This window comes from Oryx dammah, unplaced genomic scaffold (genome assembly GCF_014754425.2).
Source record: "Oryx dammah isolate SB20612 unplaced genomic scaffold, SCBI_Odam_1.1 HiC_scaffold_8, whole genome shotgun sequence".
NCBI classification, from domain to species: domain Eukaryota; kingdom Metazoa; phylum Chordata; class Mammalia; order Artiodactyla; family Bovidae; genus Oryx; species Oryx dammah.
The window spans coordinates 20,734,223-20,758,476 of record NW_024070192.1 but is presented as its reverse complement, the minus strand read 5'-3'; the positions used below and the strand labels follow the sequence as shown (position 1 = coordinate 20,758,476).

The 24,254-nt window shown below is 45.2% G+C and overlaps 1 protein-coding gene across 1 annotated transcript; it reads right to left on the bottom strand.

Annotated features, from left to right (window-relative positions):
* Positions 1 to 10,614: 10,614 nt before the first annotated feature.
* On the bottom strand, positions 10,615 to 15,030 carry KRT38 (keratin 38). The gene is made up of 7 exons (XM_040245320.1): positions 14,539 to 15,030; positions 14,260 to 14,342; positions 13,085 to 13,241; positions 12,552 to 12,713; positions 12,338 to 12,463; positions 11,646 to 11,866; positions 10,615 to 11,042 (listed from the first exon to the last, which is right to left on the bottom strand). Exons 1-7 carry the CDS (start codon positions 15,028 to 15,030, stop codon positions 10,949 to 10,951), a joined length of 1,335 nt encoding a protein of 444 aa, XP_040101254.1. The 3' UTR covers positions 10,615 to 10,948.
* Between the last annotated feature and the right edge of the window lie 9,224 nt (positions 15,031 to 24,254).

Here is a 24,254-nt window from a genome sequence, read left to right as displayed (position 1 = left end):
AATATTTAAATTACTTTTCTATTTATTTATTTTTGGCTATGCTGGGTCTTCATTGCTGCTTATGGGCTTTCTTTCTTTGGTAAACAGGGGCTACTCTTTGTTGTGATGTGCGGGCTCTAAGAACACAGGGTTAACAGTTGTGGCGCACAGGCGTAGTTGCCCCATAGCATGTGGGGTCTTCCTGGACCAGGGATCGATCCCATGTCCCCTGCATTGGTAGGCAGATTCTTAACCACTGGACCATCAGGGAAGTCCAATAGGAACATTTAAAATGTGTTTGGGGGACTTCCATGCTGTCCAGTGGTTAATACTTTGCCTCCAAATGTAGGAGGTATGGGGTTCAATCCTTGGTCATGGAGCTGAGATCCCACATGCCTCATGGCTGAAAAATCAAAACATAAAACAGAAGAAATATTGTCACAAATTCAATAAACACTTTTAAAATGGTCCACATCAAAAAATAAAAATAAATGTGCTTTGAATGATGGCTTCCAGAAAGGGTTGGAGGGAAGAGCATTTCTCATAGAGAACAAAATGAACAGAATGAAACATGTTTGAAAATGGAAAATAGTCTACCTGTGTTGGTACTTACTATGAAGACTATATGCCAACACTGGAAAGTTATGTTTAGTCCAGGTTGTTGGAAGCCTTGAATGCCAGGACCATTTCATATTTAGTCTTCAGTTAAGGGGAGTCAAAAACAGGGCACTTGCCCTGGAAGCTGATTCTCCTCAGATGTGAGGAAAAATAAATATCCAGGTTCCTTTAGAATGAAAGAAACAGAAAAGAGATGGAAGTTTCCTATGTAAATATGAGGAGAAAACACTAGGCCAGAACAATGAAAGAGAAACCTAAATTCCAAGCTGATTTTGGTGGTTGAAAACTGAATAACACACTTTGAAAAAAAAAAAAATCTTTTTATTTTGTATTGGGGTATAGCTGATTAAACAATGTTGTGATAGTCGCAGGTGAACAACAAAGGGACTCAGCCATACATGGACATGTATCCATTTCCCCCCAAACTCCCCTTCCACCCAGGCTGCCACGTAACATTGAGCATAGTTCCATGTGCTCTACAGTAGGTGAAGGGATAGTTAGGGAGTTTGGGATGGACATGTACACACTGCTATATTTAAAATGAATAACTAACAAGGACCTGGATAACACACTTTTTAAGAATCCATGAGCCAAAGTCAAATGAGAAATTAAAGTATTTTAAACTAGATTAAAATGAAAATACAACTAATTTTGGCAATTTAGACTTTCCCTGTACAAGTGTAAAGCATAATTTTTGGAATTGGGAAAAAAAACTAATGAATGAAACTAGGTAATTCAAGATTCTCAAGAACTTAAATTATGCTCCTGTGTATTGGCGTCCATAGGCTAATTAAGGTGGGCATGGTTAGTACTTTTTGATGTCTGTTCTCAGATGTCTCCCCCTGCTTTCTGGCATCTTCCCTTGTTAGACGCTGGTCCTCTCACTGACTGACTTCTTATTTAAGAAGATATACACTCAAGACCTTTGATCTTTCCTCTTTTGAAACTTCCTGTGTTTTCTTTGAAAGTCACTTACCTTGGTTGTCTGTGACTCTAGGAGACTCTAGAACAAAATTTGAATGTCCTTAATCTTCAGACACACTCAGAGGATCAGAAGCTTGATGGCCTCCTCTATTCCTCAAACAAGCAAAGTGGCTAGTTGTTCAATAACCCCTGGAAAAGGGCAGCTAGCCAGCTTCCAGGCGATACTAACGCAGATGCTACCTTGACCCCACTCCTAAGATGAAAGAATTCACCACGAGGGCCCCTGAGGCAGCAGCACATATTTTGTTGTTGTTTAGTCACTCAATCTCGTCTGACTCTTGTGCAACCCTGTGGACTGTAGCCCGTCAGGCTCTTTCTGTCTGTGAGACTTCCCAGGCAGGAATACTGGAATAAGTCCCCATTTCCTTTTCCAGGGGATCTTCCCAACCCAGAGACCCAATCCGCCTCTCCTGCATTGGCAGGCACGTTCTTTACCACTGAGCCACCAGTGCAGTACATGTTTAGCTGACTTTAAAACATAGACTCTCCAAACCCAAAGAGATCTCAAAAAGTCCTCTAGTCTTGGAGCCTTTAGCATTGTGTGTGTGTGTGTGTGTGTGTTAGTTGCTTAGTCGTGTCCGACTTTTTGCAACCCCATAGACCGCAGCCCACCAGGCCCCTTTGTCCATGGGATTCTCCAGGCAAGAACACTGGACTGGGTTGCCATTCCCTTCTCCAAAAGGAATTATAGAAAGAAAGAAAGTGAAGTCGCTCAGTCGTGTCTGACTCTTTGCAACACCATGGACTGTAGCCTACCAGGCTCCTTCATCCATGGAAGTTTCCAGGCAAGAGTACTGGAATGGGTTGCCGTTTCCTTCTCCTCCTTTAGCATTATAACCTTCCAATTCATTGTCTCACCTACCACTTTCAAAGATGGCCCATCCTGCCACTGGCCAACTTAGCTCCTATAGCTCATGGTTTCCTAGGCTTTGTGCAAAGCACTGGAATCAAGAAATAAATATCTTTCCAACTATTTGTATCATCTTCAATTTCTTTCATCAGAGTCTTATAGTTTTCAGAATACAAGTCTTTTGTCTCCTTAGATAGGTTTATTCCTAGATATTTTACTTCTTTTTGATTACCAAAAAGAATTTTCTGATCTTTCGTTGTTAGTATATACACTATAGGAAGGCAAGAGTTTCTGTGTGTTAATTTTGTAACCTGAAACTTTACCAAATTTATTGATGAGTTCTACTAGTATTCTGGTAGCATCTTTAGGATTTTCTATGTATAGTATCATGTCATCTACAAAGAGTAATGGTTTTATTTCTTCTTTTCTAATATGGATTCCTTTTATTTCTTTTTCTTCTCTGATTGTCATGGCTAGGACTTCCAAAATTATATTGAATAAAAGTGGTGCCAGTGGACATCCTTGTCTTGTCTCGTCTCTGATCTCAGAGGAAATGCCTTCAGCTTTTCACCAACTTACCATATAGCACAGGGAACTCTACTGAATATTCTGTGATAACTTATATGAGAAAAGTTTCTGAAAAAGAATGAATATATGTAAATGTATGAGAGCTTCCCATGTGGCGTTAGTGGTAAAGAACCCGCCTGCCAATGCAGGAGACACAAGAGACTTAGGTTCGATCCCTGGGTTGGGAAGATCCCCTGGAGGAGGGCATGGCAACCCACTTCAGTATTCTTGCCTGGAGAATCCCATGGACAGAGGAGCCTGGCGGGCTACAGTCCATAGGATTGCAAAGAGTCAGACACAATTGAAGCAACAACTAAGCACACGTGCATGCATGTATAAGTGAGTCACTTTGGTGTGTACCTGAAACTAGCACAACATTGTAAATCCAAACATTTAAAAAAAATAAAAATAAAAAGCAGAGATAAATAACAGCTAGCTCTGCTTTAAAGGGGCTTACAATATAGGAGACTCTTAGAAAGTTCTTTATGCAGAAACAAATCTACCTCCTTCCATGATATTTCTGCCTATTGCTTTCATTTGTTCTTTCATTCATTCAACAAATATTTGTTGAATACCACCTCTGTGCCAGGCAGGTTTGGGTGCTGGATATTGGTGATATATTAGCCAGCAAGTCAGAGAGTTTGCCCTTTAGTTAATTTGGTTTCTAGGTCTACCCATAGGAGCCTATAGAAGACAAGTACAGTCCTTCTGCCACATGGGCAGACCTCAGCTCTTCATGAAAAGGTTGCAATTTCCCATTCCTGGTTCTTCATTTAGCAAGGTTCTAAAGCCCCTCACCAGTTTGAAGCTATTCCTCTGAATACACTCTGTTGTTCCTATACTCTGCAGTGGGGGCCCTAGAATGGAATTTCTGATGATTTTGGATTAAGAGGCAACCAGTAGATTCCCCAGGAAAACCTCTTGTCCAAGCTCCTCATGTGAACTATGCTGATGTCACCACACTGCTCGGCACCATCTGGTTCCATATACAGTTAATGAGACCCTTGGGGACATTTCCCCATAACTACACCGTGTACAAATGTAAGCAATATTCACTGAGGTGCCTTGTCCCAGTGACCTTCTCCAAATGATCTATTACTCATGAGCTCCTATCCCAGCAAAACCCTTCCCAAGAACCAGAGGCAAAGCAGAGAAACTCCCACCTCTCAAAAAGCTCAGAGCAGAAAGAGGAAAAGGTCATGTAACTCAGAGGAAAGGTCACGGAGAGTTAGAAATGTAGGGGGACATCAAAGAGACTGGATCTGGAACCTTAAAGATAAGTAGATTTGGACAGGGAAAGAGGATTTTCCAAGAAAGAAAAAAAAAAGGGCAAGCACAGGCACTCTCAGAAGCAGATCTATGCACATGGGCTCAAGAGAAGCACTGTGCAACCTCAGAAATGTGAGGTTGCAGCCGGCAGGGGTCTGCCCCTGAATGACACAAAAACAAAGCCCTAAAGACTCACAATTTGCACTAGTGGTAAAGAACCCACCTGCCAATGCAGGAGACATGAGTTCCGAGTTCGATTCCTAGGTTAGGAAGATCCCCTGGAGGAGGGCCTGGAAATCCACTCCAGTATCCTTGCCTGGAGAATCCCATGGACAGAGGAGCCTGAGAGGCTATACTCCATAGAGCCGCGAAGAGTCAGATACAATTAAAATAACTTAGCATACACGTAGAGTCACAGAGCATTTCTAAGTTCAATTTAAACTGAAACTCGGGCTAATTCATGGCTAAAAATGTGGTCTCCTATTTTTGTAACATCTGCACAGGTGACTCTCAAACTTTAGCCAAAACCAGAATCACCTGGAGAGCTTACAAAATGTAGATTGCCAGACCCCACATCAGAGTTTCTGATTCAATAGGTCTGGGGTCACGCCTGAGAGTTGGCATTTCTAACAAATTCCTAGGTGATACTGATGCTGCTGTTCTGGGGCCAACACTTTGAGAACAGAAGGGCTGCTCTAGGAAGATGGATGAGCTTTGTTGTGACTATCGCCCTGTGTAGATGAAGCCCACTGTACCAAAACGGTGTTTGCTGAGTGCAAGAGGAGCCAGCGTTTGAATGATCACATTTAAAATCTGTTAGCCTGTGTTTTTGTCAATAGACTAGGCAAGTTCTGTTTGTTTTCCTAGTTTCCTTTTCTTCACCAAGGTTTGTTTTATGAGAACATCTGAGATGGAAGAAAGGAGGGGCAAGAAGGGAAATCCATACAGTGCTTGTTAATCTTGTGGGTATGAAAGAGGTGCAAATGAAAACAATGCTTGTAGAGGACAGACAGAGGTCGTTTGCACCTTGGCCTTGACAAAGGTCAAGAAGCAACATTTATTTACATCTATTATGTGCCAGGAATCTCATTTGGCACTTAATATACAGGATTTCATTTCTTTTCTCTCTCTCTGACACACACATACCCCTATAAATTCAAAAAGTTGATATACCATATTTGACTATGCGCTACCAAGTAAGGTACACCATGTGCTTCACATATAACCATCTATCTTTTTTAAATACATTATTTTAATTAACCTTTACCACTATTGCTTTCTTGTTGTTGCTTCTTTTGTGTATCTGCTCAGTCGTGTCTGACCCTTTGCAATCCTATCAACTGTAGCTCATCAGGGTTACAGAGGGTGCATGGGCTTTCCCAGGCAAGAATACTGGAGCTGGTTTCCATTTTATTCTCTAGGTAACCATATCTTAATTATAATTACACTGCGGAGTAGTTTCAAGCATCCCATTGTAGAAAAAGGAAAAAGAGCAATTGGGTAACTTACCTGAGCTCACACACCTTGAAATATTAGCTCAAGTCTGCCTGACTCTCAAGTCCAGGCTCCTTGTCTCTGAACACCAAGTCAAAGCCACTAGATCTCAGCCACAGAATGACCAATAGACCCATCTGATCATTCTAATCATTCAACAGACAGGTACCAATTTCCTGCTCTGGACCACACTCTCATCTAAGAAGCTGGAAATACAGCAGGGGACAGAATAGAGTTCTCTGGTGGTTTTTGAGCAAAGGGGAGCAATGATGAAAATAGCAGTTCAGGAAACTTCATCTAGTACTAGTATGCACCCTGGGGTAGAACACTAAATCACCATTTCGTGTGCTCTCTAGTACATAATGCAGTGCCTGGTACACAATATATGCTTAAGAAATGTTAAACGGAAGAGTGGAGGGCTGGAGGTGTGTGCAGGATGAACTTGGCAGAGAAGGGATGAGCCAGGAGGAGGCTTTTAAAGAAACCAGACAGCATGTGATAGAAACCAAATCCAGCCACCTGCAGTGCCATCAGAAAGAAAGGGATGGAGAACAGAGATATTACAAAAGAATTCTACAAGTCTGGACCATGTACTCTATATGGGAGTGGGGTCAAAGGAAGGACTTCCTCAAAGGAAGGAGGACCCCCAAAGTGTGCTTGAGGTCACCTCTGGGTTCCTGGGACAATAAGGTGATGTGAAAGGAAGCTGAGAAGTCAAGGCAGAGAGGTGGCTTGAGAGGAAGAAGCCGAGTTCGAGTTTGGAGCCAGTGAATGAAATGTAGCTAATAGGGGCTGCCCATCAGGGGGTCAGAGATAAAAGCCTGGAGCCAGGAGAGATCAGTCTGGATTCTTTGCAAGGACAGAGAAACTCTTTGCAGATGCAGACACTGATATTTATTACACCTGGCAGGCAAGTACAATGGCTTGATTTAGCCCAGGGGCTCATATTCAAGACAGCAGTGATGGTCAATTAGAGTCCCTCCTCCCCTTGCTAAAACTGGAGGGGTGGCAGGTTCCAAAACAGGTGGCAGGGAAGATAGTTTGCTTAGAGGGCATGTCATTTGAAAACAATCACAATCTGTATTATAACTGAACTGTCACTAGTTTGTATTTATATTGTTGAAAGTTAAAACAATTTTAAGTAAAAAGGTGGGGTTTTTTCCATATATATTAAATGAAAAGACATAGTTGAGAAACATGTAATTAGATAGGAAAAAGACAGAAAAATGGTTCAACAAGATGAGCTCATGGAAATTATTGTAAGTGGGCTTCAGAAGAGGCAAATCTGATTTTGTTCTTAGGAAGATGTTGTTCAGTGGCTAAGTTGTACCCAACTTTTTGTGACCCCATGGACTGCAGCACGCCAGGCTTCCCTGTCCTTCACCACCTCCCAGAGTTTGCTCAAACTCATGTCCACTGAGTCAGTGATGCCATCCAACAATCTCATCCTCTGTCGCCCCCTTTTCCTCTTGCCCTCAATCTTTTCCAGCAACAAGGTCTTTTCCAGTGAGTTGGTTCTTCACATCAGGTGGCCAAAGTGCCAGAGCTTTAGCTTCAGCACCAGTCCTTCCAATGAATATTCAGGACGGATTTCCTTTAGGATTGACTTGTTTGATCTCCTTGCAGTCCAAGGGACTCTATAAAGGAGAGGAAGGCAAAGTGGAGCCTTAGAGTCGCATATCATGGGCCATCCAAAAAAAAAAAAAAATGGTGTCTAAATGAAAAAAATGCTCCTATTATGGAAAGTCTGGAATTCCACCTCAGTTTTCTTGTCCTCCCAGCATAGACACTGGTGGGAGCAGAAGTGTGAGTTCTTTCCCAGAGCTCTCTGTGTGGCCAGCATCTACCCCAGGGGACTGCAGGCTGTCATGCTTACTCCTTTCTACTTTGTTAGGATTTGGGGTAAATGCCATTTGGAGTCAAAAAACAGATGATGAATGGAGGGGCCTGCAGAGACTTAATTGGTGTTATTATGTGAAGCTTGGAAAGAAATATTACAGATGAACACCTTGGTAATACAGGGCTGGTAAACAGAAAACTAATGGCCTTACTTATGAAGTGGCTCAAAACTGGACCTGGTCCCAAGCCAAGGGAGCAAAACTCTCAGGGGAAAAAAATAATCAATCCACACGGCCAAAATTTTTGTGGCCCAAGTAAAACCAGATACTGAATTCAGGGCCCATATCAGTCTAACCCATGAGGGTAGTGTGATACAGGGAGACCAGAGAGAGGAACCTAGTGGGCAGGTGGGAGAATCACCTGTAAGAAGAGGAGTCCTTGGGATTTGGTACCAGAGGGAGCCCTGAGTCCTCTGGTTGCAAGAATGGACGTGAGTGAAAGCACAATGCCCAGGTGTCCTGGGCCAGAATGGTCACCACCTGCCAGCCTCCCCGGCCTGCAGTCCCCTATATCTGAATAGCCTTTTCCTCCACACCTCATAGCCCTGGGGGTCCCACAATTAGAGTTCATTCAGGATGTGGCCTGGTCAGGCAAGCGGGGTACAGGCCAGACTTCCACGGCCAATCACTTGATGCTCACAGCCACTCCTTACAACACTTCACATCAGCTTGTTAGAAGAAAGCCCGCAAGAGCCCCCAGGACATTATTGCCCCATGACTGCCCATAGAAAGCTTTCTGATTTTTGTTAGGCCACTTGGAGTGGAAAACTGAGCTCCAGAAGCGATAGTGGTTGTATTTCATTATTGCTTATAAATGGCCAAAGAATGCAGCCAAGCTTCCAGCCCACCCACCTGGGAATGTATGGCCCCTGGTGCTGCTAGTGGGTTCTGTGACCGCCTCTCTAGCTCCTCTGTCCCTCTAAGAAGGAGAAACTATCCCTGCAGTTTTCCGGGGAACCCCATAAACAGATATGCCACAAGCACCTTCCATATGACAGGAGCACTATACGGATTATCCCTCCATAACAGCGAGAGGAAAGTACAAAGTTTCTAATTTTACCGCTGAGGAATAGGTCTCAAGGGTGTGTAGTGACCTGGCCAATTTCACTCAGCTAGTGTCGCAGAGGTCGGACTGGAGCCCAGGTCTGTCTGACTCTGGAGCACATGCTCTTTGCCCCACACTATGGTACTGTCACCAACCAGGCTCGTGGCCTCCCACAATCAAAATAAATTGATAAGAGGCCAGACAAGAAATTCAGGTAAGGCATTATGGGGCTCCTGCAGCTGCAGGAGGGAGCAAAACAAGTTAACAGGTTCCCTTACTCACTGCCCAAGGAGGGGCAAGCTGGTTCCTTAACATGCAGCGAGAATAGGGGTGTGTCCAGGGGCCACACCAGAGTGGCTTAGATGGTTGGCCCACCCCTCTGGTGGTGTTGAGTGCAGGGGGCATTTGCAGTACCCTGCTTTCCCGACTCCCTGTTGTCACCAGCTCTTCAGAAGCAACAATTGGTCTTTTTCGTCTTTTTGCTTCTTGTTGTCTAGGATTTGCCTTAGCTGGGCATGCACGCAGTTATTTTTAGTCCCTTATAGTTTCTTTGTATTCTGTTGCTCAAGGCTGAAGCACTCCTGGCTGCCCAGGTAGTGCTAATGGTAAAGAACCCACCTGCCAATGCAGGAGAATGCAGGTTTGATCCCTGGTCAGGAAGATCCTCTGAGGAGGGCATGGCAACCCACTCCAGTATTCTTGCCTGGAGAATCTGATGGACAGAGGAGCCTGGTGGGCTACAGTCCATGGGGTAGCAAAGAGTCAGACGCAACTGAAGTGACTTAGCACACACTCACACCTGCGTGCATTGCAGTAGAGGGTCCCAGGTCCCAGCTCGTCTCACTACCATGAAGAAGAATCGACTCTGCACTGGTCATTGGGCCAGGGTTCAAGAGTAAGCTGAGACCTGAGAGTTTCATTCTTCTGGACCCACTCAGCATAAATATGCCAAAAGCTAAATTGACTAGCACAGCAAGGAGAGAACAGAGCCTCTCGGGTGCTTTTCCCTGTCTGCTCTCCCACTGTGTCTGGCCGAGAACCACCTTGGCCAGGGTCAGAGCCATGTCCAAAGAGCAGACAGCACTCATGCCAACTGCATTCCTCACTCTAGTACTCCGAAAGCAGCAGAAGAGGAGACAAGCCTATACAAAAGTGGCAGCATCTGTCTAGAGAAAATATAAACAAGAGGTGGGCCAGGACCAAGAAACTGTCCCCAGAACCCAATCTGGACTGCCATGTCTAAGAGAATCGATGAGGATCCCGTGCCTTCATGAAAGTGTAGTAGTGCAGTTAATCGCTCAGTCATGTTGAACTCTTAGCAACCTCACAGACTGTGTAGCCCACCAGGCTCCTCTGCCCACGGGATTTTCCAGGCAAGAATACTTGAGTGGGTTGCCATTTCCTCATCCAGGAGATCTTCCTGACCCAGGGCTCGAACCCGGGTCTCCCACACTGCAGGCAGATTCTTTACCATCTGAGCCACCAGTGAAGCCTGCCTCTATGAAAGGGGCCAATTCAAATAAGAAAAAACTTGGCAACTTGGCCAAGGCAGCTCTCAACACGACCTCCCTCTGACCAGATTGGAACCCTGAGTTGTGTGATTTTTGCTCTTGGACAAAATACCAAGAGGCTGAAGATGCCAAAATCACAGTAGGGACATGTTAGTTCTGAGCTGTTCTGAAGGAATTCAGGTTTGGCAACGAACACCGCTTCCCTTCACCAGTCAATTGAGATTGATGGGCAAGGTATGTGCACATCCCAATGTCAGCAAAGGGCCTCCATCCAGAGGCTAAAACCCCAGTGCCCCAGAGAGCTCCTAGCAGCGACATGCCAGGGCTGGTGACCACCCCAGATCTTGACAGCCAAGGCTTTTTATCACATCACGTACATTGCCAAACACCAGAAGCATGTCATACAGGAAGGAGGTTTATTTACCACTGAATACAGGAACCCAATTAAATTTGAGGAGATTCTGAAGCACTGGAGCAGAACCAAAATCCCAGAAGAGACAATGGGAAAAAACAATAGCTTTAGTGAAAGACCATTACAACATGGAAACAAAAGGAAAAAAACACAGCTTAAGGAACAAACAGGAAACCACTGCTTAGAAGTTATCTGTTATCCTATGATTCAGTGAAAATGCCTCCAGTGGGTTTGGTCTTTTTGGAAGGAAGACTAAGCTGGTGAGGGCAATCCTAGCCCCGGTACAAGCAGCCTGGATCTTCTGCCCTGGAACACAGACCTTCAGAACTGGCTCTTAGTGCCAGTGCAGGCAGGCAGAACACTGCTGGGATAAAGGGTTCTAGAGGTAGGCGTAGAGCAGGGATTGCAGGGGAGTCTGCAGGGAGAGAGAGAGAATGAGTTAGACCTGGGAGTTGAAAAGTATCTCAGTGATGGACAGAAAGGTAAGACCAAAAGTCTTAAGGACAGGTCCACCAGCAACAAATTACACAGCCCAATGGGATCTACACGAGCAGACCCACCTTCACTCTCACTGTCTCTCTCCACATCCAGGAGTCCCTTGGTCAATGTGGCTTAGGGACCCTGCCCTCATTCCTGTAACATTCTATCAGCATTGCAGTCTGCACACACCAGGAGAGGTGAATGTTTCACTGAGAGAGCATGCACCGGGAAGCTTGTTCTTTACAATGAGATCTTCCACAAGCACTTCAGTGCCCTGTGGAATGGCGTGGCCTGGAATTGCCTAGATCAGTGATCCCCAACATTTTTGACACCAGGGACTCGTCTTGTGAAAGACGATTTTCCCAAGGACTGGGGGTCGCGAAGAGGGGATGGCTTGGGCGATAATGGGAGCGATGGGAAGCAGCAGATAAAGCTTCATTCATCTGCTGCTCACCTCCTGCTCTATGGCCTGGTTCCTTATGGACCAAGAACCAGGATGGCCTGGGGCTTGGGGACCCCTGGCCTAGATCATACATACTTGCAGTCTTCACTCTCCAGAAGGTTCTGGTACGTGTTGATCTCACACTCCAGCCGGGCCTTGACATCCAGCAACACCTGGTATTCCTGGTTCTGCCGCTCCAGGTCAGCCCGGATCTCAGATAGCTGCTCCTCCACGTTGCTGATGAGGCTCTGCATCTGGGCCAGCTCGGTGCCGAAGCGGGCCTCAGATTCACACAGCGAGTTCTGCAGACAGTCCTTCTATAATGGGAAATAATGGGGTGAGAGACCTAGCTGCCCCTAAATCATTCAGTGGAAATCCTGACCACGCTCAGCCAGATGGGACAGATTCCAAGAAGTCATAGGACACGCCTAAGCTCTGGATAAACCACTGTCAAAATGGCCAAGACTTTTCACCAAAAAAAAAAAAACCTAACTTGAATGGAGTCATGTTTACCCATGCATCCCCCATGCCTGACATAGACATTCAGTAAAATCATGTAGAATGAGTGCCTAAACCACCACACCTGATTTTGAAGGAAGTGACTTTTAATGGAAACCATTCTCTGGGTCAAAATAACCTTGACAACAAGGCATCGAGTTTCAGAGGACTCAGATCCTGAGCTCTGACTTAACTGCTAATGAAACTGATTAGTGAGACATCTAAACGATGCTGCTGTGAGCCCAGGGCCTGTGGCCCTCGCAGCATGGTGAGGGTGAGGAGGACCATACCAGGTTGTGCTGGGCTTGGCGCTCCACCTCCAGGGTGTTCACTGTGCGTCGAAGCTCCAGGATCTCCGACTGGCAGCACTGCAGCTCCTCTGAGCAGGACATGGCCTGCAGGCTGATGCCTTCAGACTGTAGCACAAGCACACAGAGAAGTGACCGCTCCCCTCCCTGGCCAGATGCAGCCGGGTCCCTCCCTGCTCTGCAGCACCACCCTCACCTGAGTTTGGAACCACTGCTCCACGTCACGGAGGTTGGTCTCCACCACAGCCTCGTACTGGCCCCGCATCTCCTCCAGCACCCTGCCCAGGTCCACAGTGGGCACCACATCCAGCTCAATCTTGAGCTTATCTCCCAGCTGACACTTCAGAGTGTTCACTTCCTACAGAGACAGAGAGACCAAGACCTGCAGTAAGAAAAGGGCATTTCTTAGAGCAGAGAGCACCTGAGCCCCCTCCCCGACAAGCAGCATGAGATGCGACACCACACAGGCTGATGTGAAAGGTCTTGCCCTGGGTCCAGCGGGAAGGACCCACCTGGAGACCTGCCTAATCTCACAAGGCACACCTTTAGAGAGGAAACCCCACTCTGCCACATCCCGTTGGGCCAGTCTGACCCTCAGGTCCAGATCAGTCCTTTATCCTGCTGCCACCTCAGCCCAGACTCTAACCCTGGAGACCCTTGGTGGGAGGCGCTCCCTTCTCTGCCCAGCACCCTCCCCTCCCCATGGAGTCTGCAGCTGTAGGACCAGACCTGCTCGTGGTTGCTCTTGAGGCAGAGCTGCTCCTCCTTCAGGGATTCCTGCTGGGCCTCCAGGTCAGCCTTGGCCAGGCTCACATCGTCCAGGATCTTGTGCAGCCCGCACAGGTCCGCCTCCACCGCCATGCGCAGGGAGCGCTCACTCTCATGCCTTCCATCACAGAAGGCGCAAGTCAACCGAGTTGTCAAGGAGAGCCCCTCTCAGCTGGCCGTGCCCCCACCCTCTTCACCAGCTTGGACCCTCGTTTGCTCACTGGGCTCAGCACTGGCCTTGGACATGAGTTAGACACAGTGCCCACTCTCAAATAGTTCACTGTCTAGTGAGACATTCACAGCACTTAATCATTTTCACCATTGTGAAATGAGGCAACTTTGGTTCAGAAAGATTAACTGACCTGCCTAAGATCATATATCTTAGGACCCAACACAGGGTTCATGCCACTGTATGAGCTATTAGTTAACTAGGATAAGCAATAGCCAACCACCTGGTCATTGATTTGCTCCTTTATCCCTTATGTTGGGATATTTTTCCATCTCTCTCCTTTCATCTTTGTTTAGTGGAAACACCTGGCACCTGAGAGCTCCATAGATTACTCCATAGGTAAATCTGGACCCTGACTTATCTCTAAGAGGCTCCCTTAACTTATATGTGAAATTCAGTGGCTGTCAATGGCTCAGTTTATTCTAGAAATCACTTTATTTTGCTCCTGGTTAATGAAGTCGGACTGCCTTATCACAACCATTTTAGGAACCATAAATAAAGACATACTAATACCAAACTATAGATACTGAATTTGATCTACCTTCTATTAGTTTGGTTTGTAAAAGTAAGAGAAGCCCAGCAAAAAATTTAATAAGGAAGAAAAAGGACAGTATGTCACTCATCCAGCATTCGGACATTAGGACTCACAGTGGAGGAAGGAGTCTCTCTGAGCCCTCCTTCAACCTTACTTGTTAGTCACTCAGTTGCGTCTGACTCTTTGTGACCCCATGGACTATAGCCTAACCAGGCTCCTCTGTCCATGGGATTCTCCAGGCAAGAATACTGGAGCAGGTTACCATTTCCTTCTCTGGGAGATCTTCCCCACCCAGGGACTGAACCCAGGTCTCCTGCATTGCAGGCAGATTCTTTACCACTTAGCCAACAGGGAAGCCCCAACCTTACTTACTTGATTCTAAAGTCATCGGCAGCCAGCTTGGCATTGTCCACTTGGATGATCAGCCTGGCGTTCTCAGCCTTGCTGCACAGGATCTGAGCAAAGCCAGGATGATAGTTCACATACAGAGCATCACACTCCAGGTTCCTGCTCTACGTGTGATGTCTATGTTCATGCTCAGGAGACTCCAAGAACCCAAAGCTCCTTGAGGTCTTGGTGGGTGTTTGCCTTCCATGCCCTTCCACCTCCCTCGGGCCCAGCATACCCGACCCGGGCTGCTCCACACCTCACCTTCTGCTGCAGCTCCTCGATGATACGGAAGTAGCTCTGATAGTCCGGACACACGGTGGACTCAGGGCATTTGCTCAGCTCTCGGATCTGGCTCTCCAGCCCCGCGTTGTCCCGCTCCAGCCCGCGCACCTTCTCCAGGTAGCTGGCCAGCCGGTCATTTAAGAACTGCATGGTCTCCTTCTCGTGGCTGTTGAAGAAGCCTTCGCCGAAGGTCCCGCAGATTCCAATGTTGCCGGGAATGTCACAGGTCCCCGGCAAGGGACAGGCGGTGTTGCAGCTGTGAGGCAGACAGAGGCTGGGTCGACCCAGAGGGGTTGTGCCCACTCGGACTCGGTTGGCGTGTGCCAGGGTGGCCGAGAGGCCCAGAAGGGCAGCATTGATCTCTGCCCCAAGCTGGTCTTCCGTGTCAGTGGAGGAGATGCAGATGTTTCTTGCTCCAGGAGTGTTGGTGCAGCCCAGAGAGTGGCATGAGCTGATGCAGGAGAAAGTCATGGGGGGCTGAGGATACACAGGAGGTTCAGAGCCGCTGAGAAGGCTGAGCCACTGCATCTGACAACCCTCTTCCCTCCCGGCCCTTTTATACCCCATCCCAAGTGGGTGTGGGCTCCATGCTTTGACCTCCCTGCCTTGATTCTCTACCTACTGTTGTACCGTCATCCTGTTACTCAGCTGTTGAGTTTACCATTAAGAGTTCCTCACCTCATTAGAGGAATGTTGATGAATCTGAGGTGCCTCCTGGCTCTTTGATATCAGATGAGCTGCTGGTGGGCTGTCAGAAGCTTTTCATTATTTTTAAAAGAACAAAAGTCCTTTCAGTCATCAGATGGTTGGCCTCCTTAGTGGTATGTCCACACTGAGCATGTGACTATTCCTGTAGGTCATCAGAGCAGCAAGAGAGACAAATTTCTGTGACTACAGCGGCACTGACTTGGGTGAAGACTCAACCAGCCTTCCCTATCCAGGGAAGAAACTGGGTTTTGGCAGATGTTATGGGCTTATTAGTTATCGAGAAGTTTTCTATTTCTTCTTTCTTCAGTTGTTTGCCTTTTTGCTCCACTCTAAGAGGCAATAAGACTTCTCTGATAAGTCCTTTCATTCAACACACATCTCCTGACATATCCTATATGCCAGGCTCATACCTGACACACAGTTGGTTAGGCACGATATCATTTCTGTCCATCAAGAAGCACTATAACTTGGGTAGCCATGGGTGTTTTCAATAGTGTCTGAGAAACCCATTAGTATAAGGGTGACTCTGAAAACCTGATCTAGACCAAGAAAAGTGAACATAAAAAAACAATAACAAAGGTTATTGATAATAATAATAATCTTTTTGAATCGCATATAAGAACTTGACCATGAAATGCAAGAGTCAAAGTCACGGATGTCTCTCTTCCAGTCTTACTTGCTTGATTCTAAAGTCTGTTATGGAGCACTTATCATGTGTCTTAGGGGATTTATCGATTATATCATATCCTTATATTATATTATATTATATTATATTATATTATATTATATTATATCCTTCCTACATTATGTGAGGTGGGTATTCTTATCTTAATTTTACAAAAATAAATAAGGCTTTGGGAACCAGAGATGTGAAGTTGTTTTTCTCTGATCAGGCCAATTATAAAGTGTCAAAGCTCTCCTCGGTATGTTTCTTTCCACTTCAGAGCCTGTTCTTATTCCCCTTGATCCCCCACCCTAGCCCCCAACAGGAGAACAACTGGGTCATTGCTAGATGAAGAAGGATTAAAAGGCTCAGAAACTGAGCAAGAAGTTGAAATTTAAAGAGAGAACAAGAATCTGATATTCTATATTGTTCTCTTTTGTTCTATATTGTTTCTCCCAAAAAATACAAATGCCTGGTTCCCAAAGCAGTAGGGGTTCTCTGAGGACTATGCAGGAAAATGCCCAGGGAAAAGTTCCATCTCCAAAATAGTTAGACATATCAAACACGCCTCTAGCTCTTAGTACCAGGGAACCAAAATAGCTGATGGCTAAGGTCTCAAATTTTCTCAAAAATTTTGGCAGACTATAGGCCCCTAGTACTGAGAAAGATCTAACATGGGCCCCCGAGGTGGTGGTAACTAGATCTTTGAGAAAATGAGTATTAGGCAGGGCTCTGAGCATTAAACAAGAGCTGAACAGACATCTCTATAGGGACTAGATACATAGAGTAGAGACTAGATATATAGAGACATCTATAGGGACTAAATAATCCTATATATATATATATCTGCTTTCCAGATACATGTGTGCATGCTAACTCACTTCAGGCGTGTCCAATCTTTACAACTCCATGGGCTGTAGCCTGCCAGGCTCCTCTGCCCATGGGATTCTCCAGGCAAGAATGGGTTGCCATGACCTCCTCCAGGAGATCTTCCCATCCCAGATATAGAATCCACATCGCTTTCGTCTCTTAGGTCTCCTGCATTGGCAGGCGGGTTCTTTACCACTGAGGCACCTGGCTCAGTGGTAAAGAACCCACCTTCCAATTCAGGAAAATGAGGATTTGATCCCTGGGCCAGGAAGATCCCCTGGAGTAGGAAATGGCAACCTACTCCAGTGTTCTTGCCTGGAAAATTCCATGGACAGAGGAGCCTTGCAGGTTGTAGTCCATGGGGTCACAAAAGAGTCAGACACGACTTATTGACTAAACAACAACAACAAAGTGAATTTAAACCTATCTCCTGTAAGGTTTTTATTAATTAGACTCACAATGTCAGATATTCACATGTCAGAGCTTCAGACTATTCTGAAATGTGTCTCAGGAGCTGAGAAAGAATTCACTTCTAAAAGTTCTTAATATCTTTAAAAGCAATTTACTAACTAAAGTGACTTGGAAGGAAATTCAGGAAAAAATAAATGAGAATGAAACCTCTTTACTACTTTGAGTTCTATCAAGAAGAAATACAGAATTCAAAAATTCCATCTCCATTCCCCAGAAAGGTCAGCTGTGGCCTAAGAGTCACTCAGAGTTCATCAATGAATAGCCCTTTCCAGACACCATAATTAGGAAGCATCACCAGGCCAGGCCATCCCATCCTTCAGAGGTCTCTGGATGCAATCTGCATAGGTTACATCTTCAAACATTCCTTTGTTACTCTCCTCCACTTCATCACATAGCTGCTCGCTTCCCTATAAACCCGAGAACTAGACTTTTAAAGTCATTTCATTTGACTTGCTAAATAGAAGGTATCTTGACCTTATACTCTGACAGGATTCATTCCATTGGCTAAAATGCCTAATATCTTTCATCTCAAAGCACACTTATTACTGCATTACATCACTTCTGAAGATTTGTATGTCTGGATGATGCTCCTCCCTGCTAGCATTTGATCATGGTCTTGACATGGGTTTCTACTGGATACACTATCTTGTATAATGACACTGATGTTCCCTTGTAAAATGGCTTGGTTCCACTGATCTGCATTTTTCTCAAAGGAAGTGAGTATGGGTGAGGATCCTAGCTCTCATACTTAAGACTGCCTTCCTTCCCAGTTCTTTAGAAAGAGTCCCTGTGGCCCTTGGTGTAAATTTGCCTGGTTCCACTGATCTGCATTTTTCTCAAAGGAAGTGAGTATGGGTGAGTACTACCTAAGTACATACCTAAGACTGCCTTCCTTCCCAGTTCTTTAGAAAGAGTCCCTGTGGCCCTTGGTGATCAAATATGAACCAGGTTCAGTGACAAGAAGTGGTGAACACAGAGCATGAAAGAGGAGATTATGGCCCTCCTTCTTTCACCCATGTGCTCAAAGTTCTCTGCACTGAGTCTAACTTTAGAAATACTGATATCCAGAGGCAGGAAGTCTACTGCAGACAGAAGTGAGGAGCTGTGTCTTTGGGGTGCTATTTTCAAACACAGTGTTGATACACGTGTATGTATCTCAACCAGTGGGAGAGAAAGATGTGGAGTTGCTGGCTAGAACCTGGAAATGTGCCTCACCCACAAACCTACCTTTTCTATGCCTGCCCTTTGCTGCAGGAAGATGCATGAGGGCATCCAAGGGGTTGTTCCCTGAATAGGGACATCACCATCACACACTGTGATGGATGTAAAAATCAAAGACAACTGTTATATGGAGAGCTTTGCATGCCATGTTGCCTAGGCATTAGGAAATGGTGCCAAAGGTAATCATAGGTCAAGAAAGCCATGAAGGCTCAAGGGGCTGAACATATCAGTTTATTATTCTAGGTATATGACACTTGAGACTTCGATGATGGAAAAGGCACTTTTTTTCCAATTAGATAAAACTTTACCATCTGATGCCTTAGGTCCAAGCCCCATAATCCACAAAGTTAATCATTTATCAATGTTGTTTTTCCACCTACCATGAAACAGCCTAGACACTAGGGGTGTATCTACAAAAGACATGGTCCCTTAGTTGAGGGGGAGACGTTAGTAGCAAGTCTCCACCCTGGATCCATGGGGGTGCTGCCACACTTACTCTGAAGTCTTTAGACATGTCACTGTCTTTCTTCCCATTATTCTGTTGGTGGCCCAAGAGCAGATCAAGATTGAACCTAGCTTTCTTTGCAACTGTCTAGAGAAAATATGCCTGGTTTTTCTTTACTTGTCCACTCATAATATTTCTGGCTCCTGATGTATGGGTTTTCCACATGTTAGGCAGTTCTCTGCAACACCAACTAGATGTCCTTATAATTCAATTTGATTCTGATACTATCTACCTGGAGTTAAGTGTCAGATCCTGAAAATTAAGGGCTCAACCCCACAAAACTTCTCCCACTCCAGACACTAATTCCAAGTCCCAGATTGTTACCTGTGCTTCTGACCAAACAACTAGAAATCAGAGTTCCCCCAGCCTCCTCTGTGTGTTTAATAAATTGCTCACATGGCTCACAGAGCTCAAGGAAACACTTCCCTTTACTAGTTTATTATAAAGGATATGATAAAGGATACAGATGAAAAAGTACAGAGGCAAGGAAGGTAGGAAGGGGTACAAAGCCTCCATCCCTCTCCAGATCATGACTCTCCCATCACTTCTGCATGTTCACCAACCTGAAAGTTCTCTAAACTTCCCACTCTTGGGATTTTCATGGAGGGTTCATCATGTAGGCATGATCAATTATTAACCATCTCCAGTCAGTCCCTCTCCCTTTCCCAGAGCATGGGGATAAAGTGGAAAGTTCCAAGCTTCTAATCATGGGTTGGTCCTGCTGGTGACTAGCCACCATCCTAAGTTTTGCAGGAACCCAACAAGAGTCACATCATTATAACAAAGAACACTCCTATCACCCAGGAAATTCCAAGAGATTTAGGAGCTCTGTGTCAGTAACTGGAGTCGAAGATCAAATAGTAGAACAAAAGATGTTCCCAATGTTCTTATCATGTGGAAAATCACAAGAGCTTTAGGAGCTCTCTGCCAGAAAACAGAGACAGAGATCAACATATATATTTCCTGTTACTTCACAGCAACAGAAAGAGAAAATACCAAAACCCGCATTTCTGAGCTGCCTGACCTCAACCACATTACCAACCTTTAAAAGCATCCATTTTGTCCTATGTTGTTGTTCAGTCGCTAAGTCGTGTCTGACTCTTTGCAACCCCATGGACTGCAGCACACCAGGCTTCCCTGTCCTTCACTATCTCCAGGAATTTGCTCAAACTCATGTCCATTGACTCAGTGACGCCATCCAACCACCGCCTCCTCTGTCACCTGCTTCTCCTCCTGCCCTCAATCTTTCCCAGCATCAGGGTCTTTTCCAGTGAGTCAGCTCTTCGCATCAGGTGGCCAAAGTACTGGAGTTTTAGCTTCAGCATCAGTCCTTCCAGTGAATATTCAGAGTTGATTTCCTTTAGGATTGAGTGGCTTTATCTTCTTGCTGTCCAAGGGACTCTCAAGAGTCTTCTCTAGCACCACATTTCGAAAACATCTATTCTTCAGCACTGAGCCTTCTTTGTGGTTCAGCTCTCACATCCATACATAACTAGTGGAAAAATCATAGCTTTCGCTATATAGACTTCTGTAGGCAAAGTAGTGTCTCTGGTTTTTAATATGCTGTCTAGTTTTGTCATAGCTTTTCTTCCAAAGAGCAAGCATCTTTTAATTTTGTAGCTGCAATCACTGTCTGAAGTGATTTTGGAGCCCAAGAAAATAAAAATCTGTCACTGTTTTCACTTTTTCCCCATCTATTTGCCATGAAGTGATGGGACCAGATGCCATGATCTTAGTTTTTTTAATGTTGCCTTTTAAGGTAGCTTTTTCACTTTTGTCCTATGAACATTTACAGTAATATTTACACACAGGGCTACTGGTAGGAATAAAGGACACCAAGTGGTAGACCTCTAGCATAATACCTAGTACACAGCAAGCACTTAATAATGTCAGTTCCCTTCCTCTTCAGGATCTCCAACCATCACCATCACCCCCTTTAAAAAGTTTCGTGTTTTCAGAAAAATAAGAATAAGAATGGCTTAATATATGAATGAATGTTCACTGATAATTAAGAAATAAAAACTAAAATAGTAAGGAAATACCGCTTTCTCCTTATAGGATTAATTTAATTGGATAGTGCACAATGTTGGTGAGAGTGTGGGGAAACAGGTCTTATGGAATCCTGGAGATGGGGATGTTCACGGGTGCAATCATGAGCTTGCACCTCCACTCACAGGCAGAGGGAGTGGTGGTGCCTGTGAGCCTCTGATTCCACCCTCTGCTCCTCCAGGTGATCGATCCTCCTTGCCCTGGCCAAGATGATTGGAAAAAAGGCTCCAGAGGTGGATTGGTAGAGTTGGGGTGTCCTTGATAATCAATGCTCTAGGGAGGGAGGAAACGCAGAATTGTGTTTCAGCTAGACTAAAAATAGATCTTTGACATAGATCAAAGATTCCAATGGTGGGAAATAGAAAGGTACTGGAAATGGCTTTATTTTGCTTATTATAGATCCATCATTACTAGATATCCTGAGTCTGAAACACCTAGGGGCAATGACTATCACAAATGAATGAGCTCGTGGGCTCAACTGCACTCCCTCTGAAGCTTTCCTGAGCCTCCTAGGCAGGTAGTGCAACTTCTGCTGGCACACTCCTTCCATCCGTGAAAATTATGGGTGTGTCCCCCCCACTACTGAGAGGGGAAATCCTTGAGGTCAGGGAGTCTATCTTGCTGCTTCTCTTCCTTCATTTCTGTATCCCCAGAGCCCAGCACAGAGCCTGGTTATAATCTATAAAGAGACTAAGTACTCCATCGATGTGCATTTAAGTGCGTAGAGAATGAGAAACATTCTGTGACCACTCGAAGGTGGTTGTATGTTGAACCAGGGAAGTAAAATCAGAGATTCTTAAACAATGTGGAAAAACATATACACCAACCAGGGGTACATCAGTAAATTAGCTTTCCGGGAAGGGTAGGAAGCCTCTGTTTATAATGTATGCCAATTTCTGTGCTGTAAATACTTCCATAATAGCCAACATCAGGTACCCATATGATATCCTTGAATGTGGAGCTGCGAAGAATCCATAGGAGTCAACTCCATGTACCACTCAATGCCACTTTCCCAACCCAAATTGATGACACTATATTTCTTACATATTCGTTTATTGTATAAACCTACATTGAAGTCAAAGGTAGATCACACTGAATGCACATTCAACAGATCTGCCCTTAGAAAAACAGAAGGCAGTGTAGCCATGGGGCTGGCTATGACTGCTTCATCATCTTATCACCTACTGACGTGCCATGCTTCCCTTAGAGTCCAAGGTCCCAGCCGGGCCTGGAAAGGGTAGAATCTACTGGTTGGTTTGCGTGTCTCAAGGAACAGCCTTGCTCTGATAGTGCCATGTGCTCTATGCAAGGGCCATCTGCATCTCTCAGATTCTGACACTGACCCATGAAATGTGCTAACCCAAGTGAGCCTTTGAAAGGGTAAGGCAGGGATGCACCAGCACAGAGAGGTGCTTTTTGATAAGAAAAGCTCCAGAGTTATGTTGGTTTCCACACTGTGCTAAAAAAAAAAACAAAACAAACAGGGTCTGGACATTTTCTAACCTAGCTATGTCAGCCTCCAGGGCAGTGGTTCTCAAAGTCTGGTTCTCTGGCCAACAGCATTAGGATCATCCGGGAACTTGTCAGGATACACATTTTCAGATCCAACTCCAGACAGAAAGAATTCAAAAACTCTGGGGTTGGAGCCAAGCAATGTGTGTTTCAAAAGCCCTCCAGAACATTCCGAAGGATGCTCAAGTCTGGTAACCACTGCTCTAAGAAGGGGCAACTCTCCTGAATGTGGCAGTTAGAAACATCTGGAGTAAGTTCTCCCCCTTAAAATCCCATCAAAAACAACTTCTAACCTTAACTGCGCAGTAGGATCTTCTAGGAAACTTATAGAAATTCTGATACCCAGACCACACCCAGACCAATAACTTTAGAATCCCTGGACATGACAGGGACATGGGTATTTTTTAAAGCTCTCCAGGTGGTTCCAATGTGCAGCCAAGGTTGAGAAGCAGTAACTTGGAAGAACAAGAAAACAGACCATGGAAATGTGATATAATGAAAACTAGCACTTTGGAATCCAGCAGAAGTGTGGGTTCTGGCTTTAAACCACAGAGCTTTCATTTTCTGTTGTAGGAAATGAAGATTATAAAATCTGTCCTGAGAGTTACTGGGTAAGAATCATATCCCAGAAAGCAGAATTCAGGGGAAGCAGAGAAAATAATGGTATAGTAGAGAGAGCGAATTCCTTATTTACCGTATCAGGAAGGCTAGATAGCATCTAAACTTGAAGACTCTAAAGTTAACCATATTCCCATATTACTCAGCATTATAGAAATGTATACACACCAGAAGAAAGAGCTAAAGGCTGAAAACAGTTGCTTCTGGGAAGACAAATTGATGAAGTGTAATTTGAAGTCTTAAACTATTTGCAATGTATTAATTGGATAAAATAAAAATTAATTATCTTTAAAATACAAAAACTACTTTTCCTAAAACAGTAGAAAGGCACAAAGAGCTTATCTGCAATTCTGAAATCTAAAAAATTCTGAAGACTGGATGTTTCCTCGTAACTCCCTTGTCTTCATATGGTATTTATTTAACCCACTTTGTATCACTAGCCACACCCTCCATGGGGAGGAATTCGTCATGTTTTAAAAGGTCTCCCCCGCCCCATCAAAGGTGAGGGAGAAAGAGCTCAGCATGGGAGCACAGACACTGGGACTCTGTGAGGAGCTGACTCTCATTCCCCGGGGACTGGAGTGTGGAATCCGACGTGCGGGTGAGTCTGTGACTGTAGACCCACACCTGTGGCATGAGGGGGCCCGCCTGACATCCTCACCTGCAGAGAAGGGTCATTCCCCGAAACAGAAGAGGCAATTTCTGGACACCCAGAAGTCTTGTTTCTGAAACCAAGCTCCTGGGAACATCTTGGGCTGGGTACTGCTTCCTGCCCACAGAAGGAAATGGGATCTAGAAGAAGGCAAGTCTTAAGACAAGCTTGTTTTCCTGGAAGGACCAAGTGACTAGGACAAGACAGCAGCGAGCCAGCTTATCTAGACTTGGGATCCATAGATCCCCTTTGTTAATCCTCAGCGTGGGCCTGAGTCTCCTCTCAACCACCACCCTCCCACCAGCAACAGGGAATCTGGGTCCTTTGTCCAAGTCCTGTTTGGGATGCTTAGTGACAGTCCCCCAGGCAGGCATGACCAAATCGCTCAGCCACTTCTCCCCACAGAGGAGAGTCTCCTTCAAGGG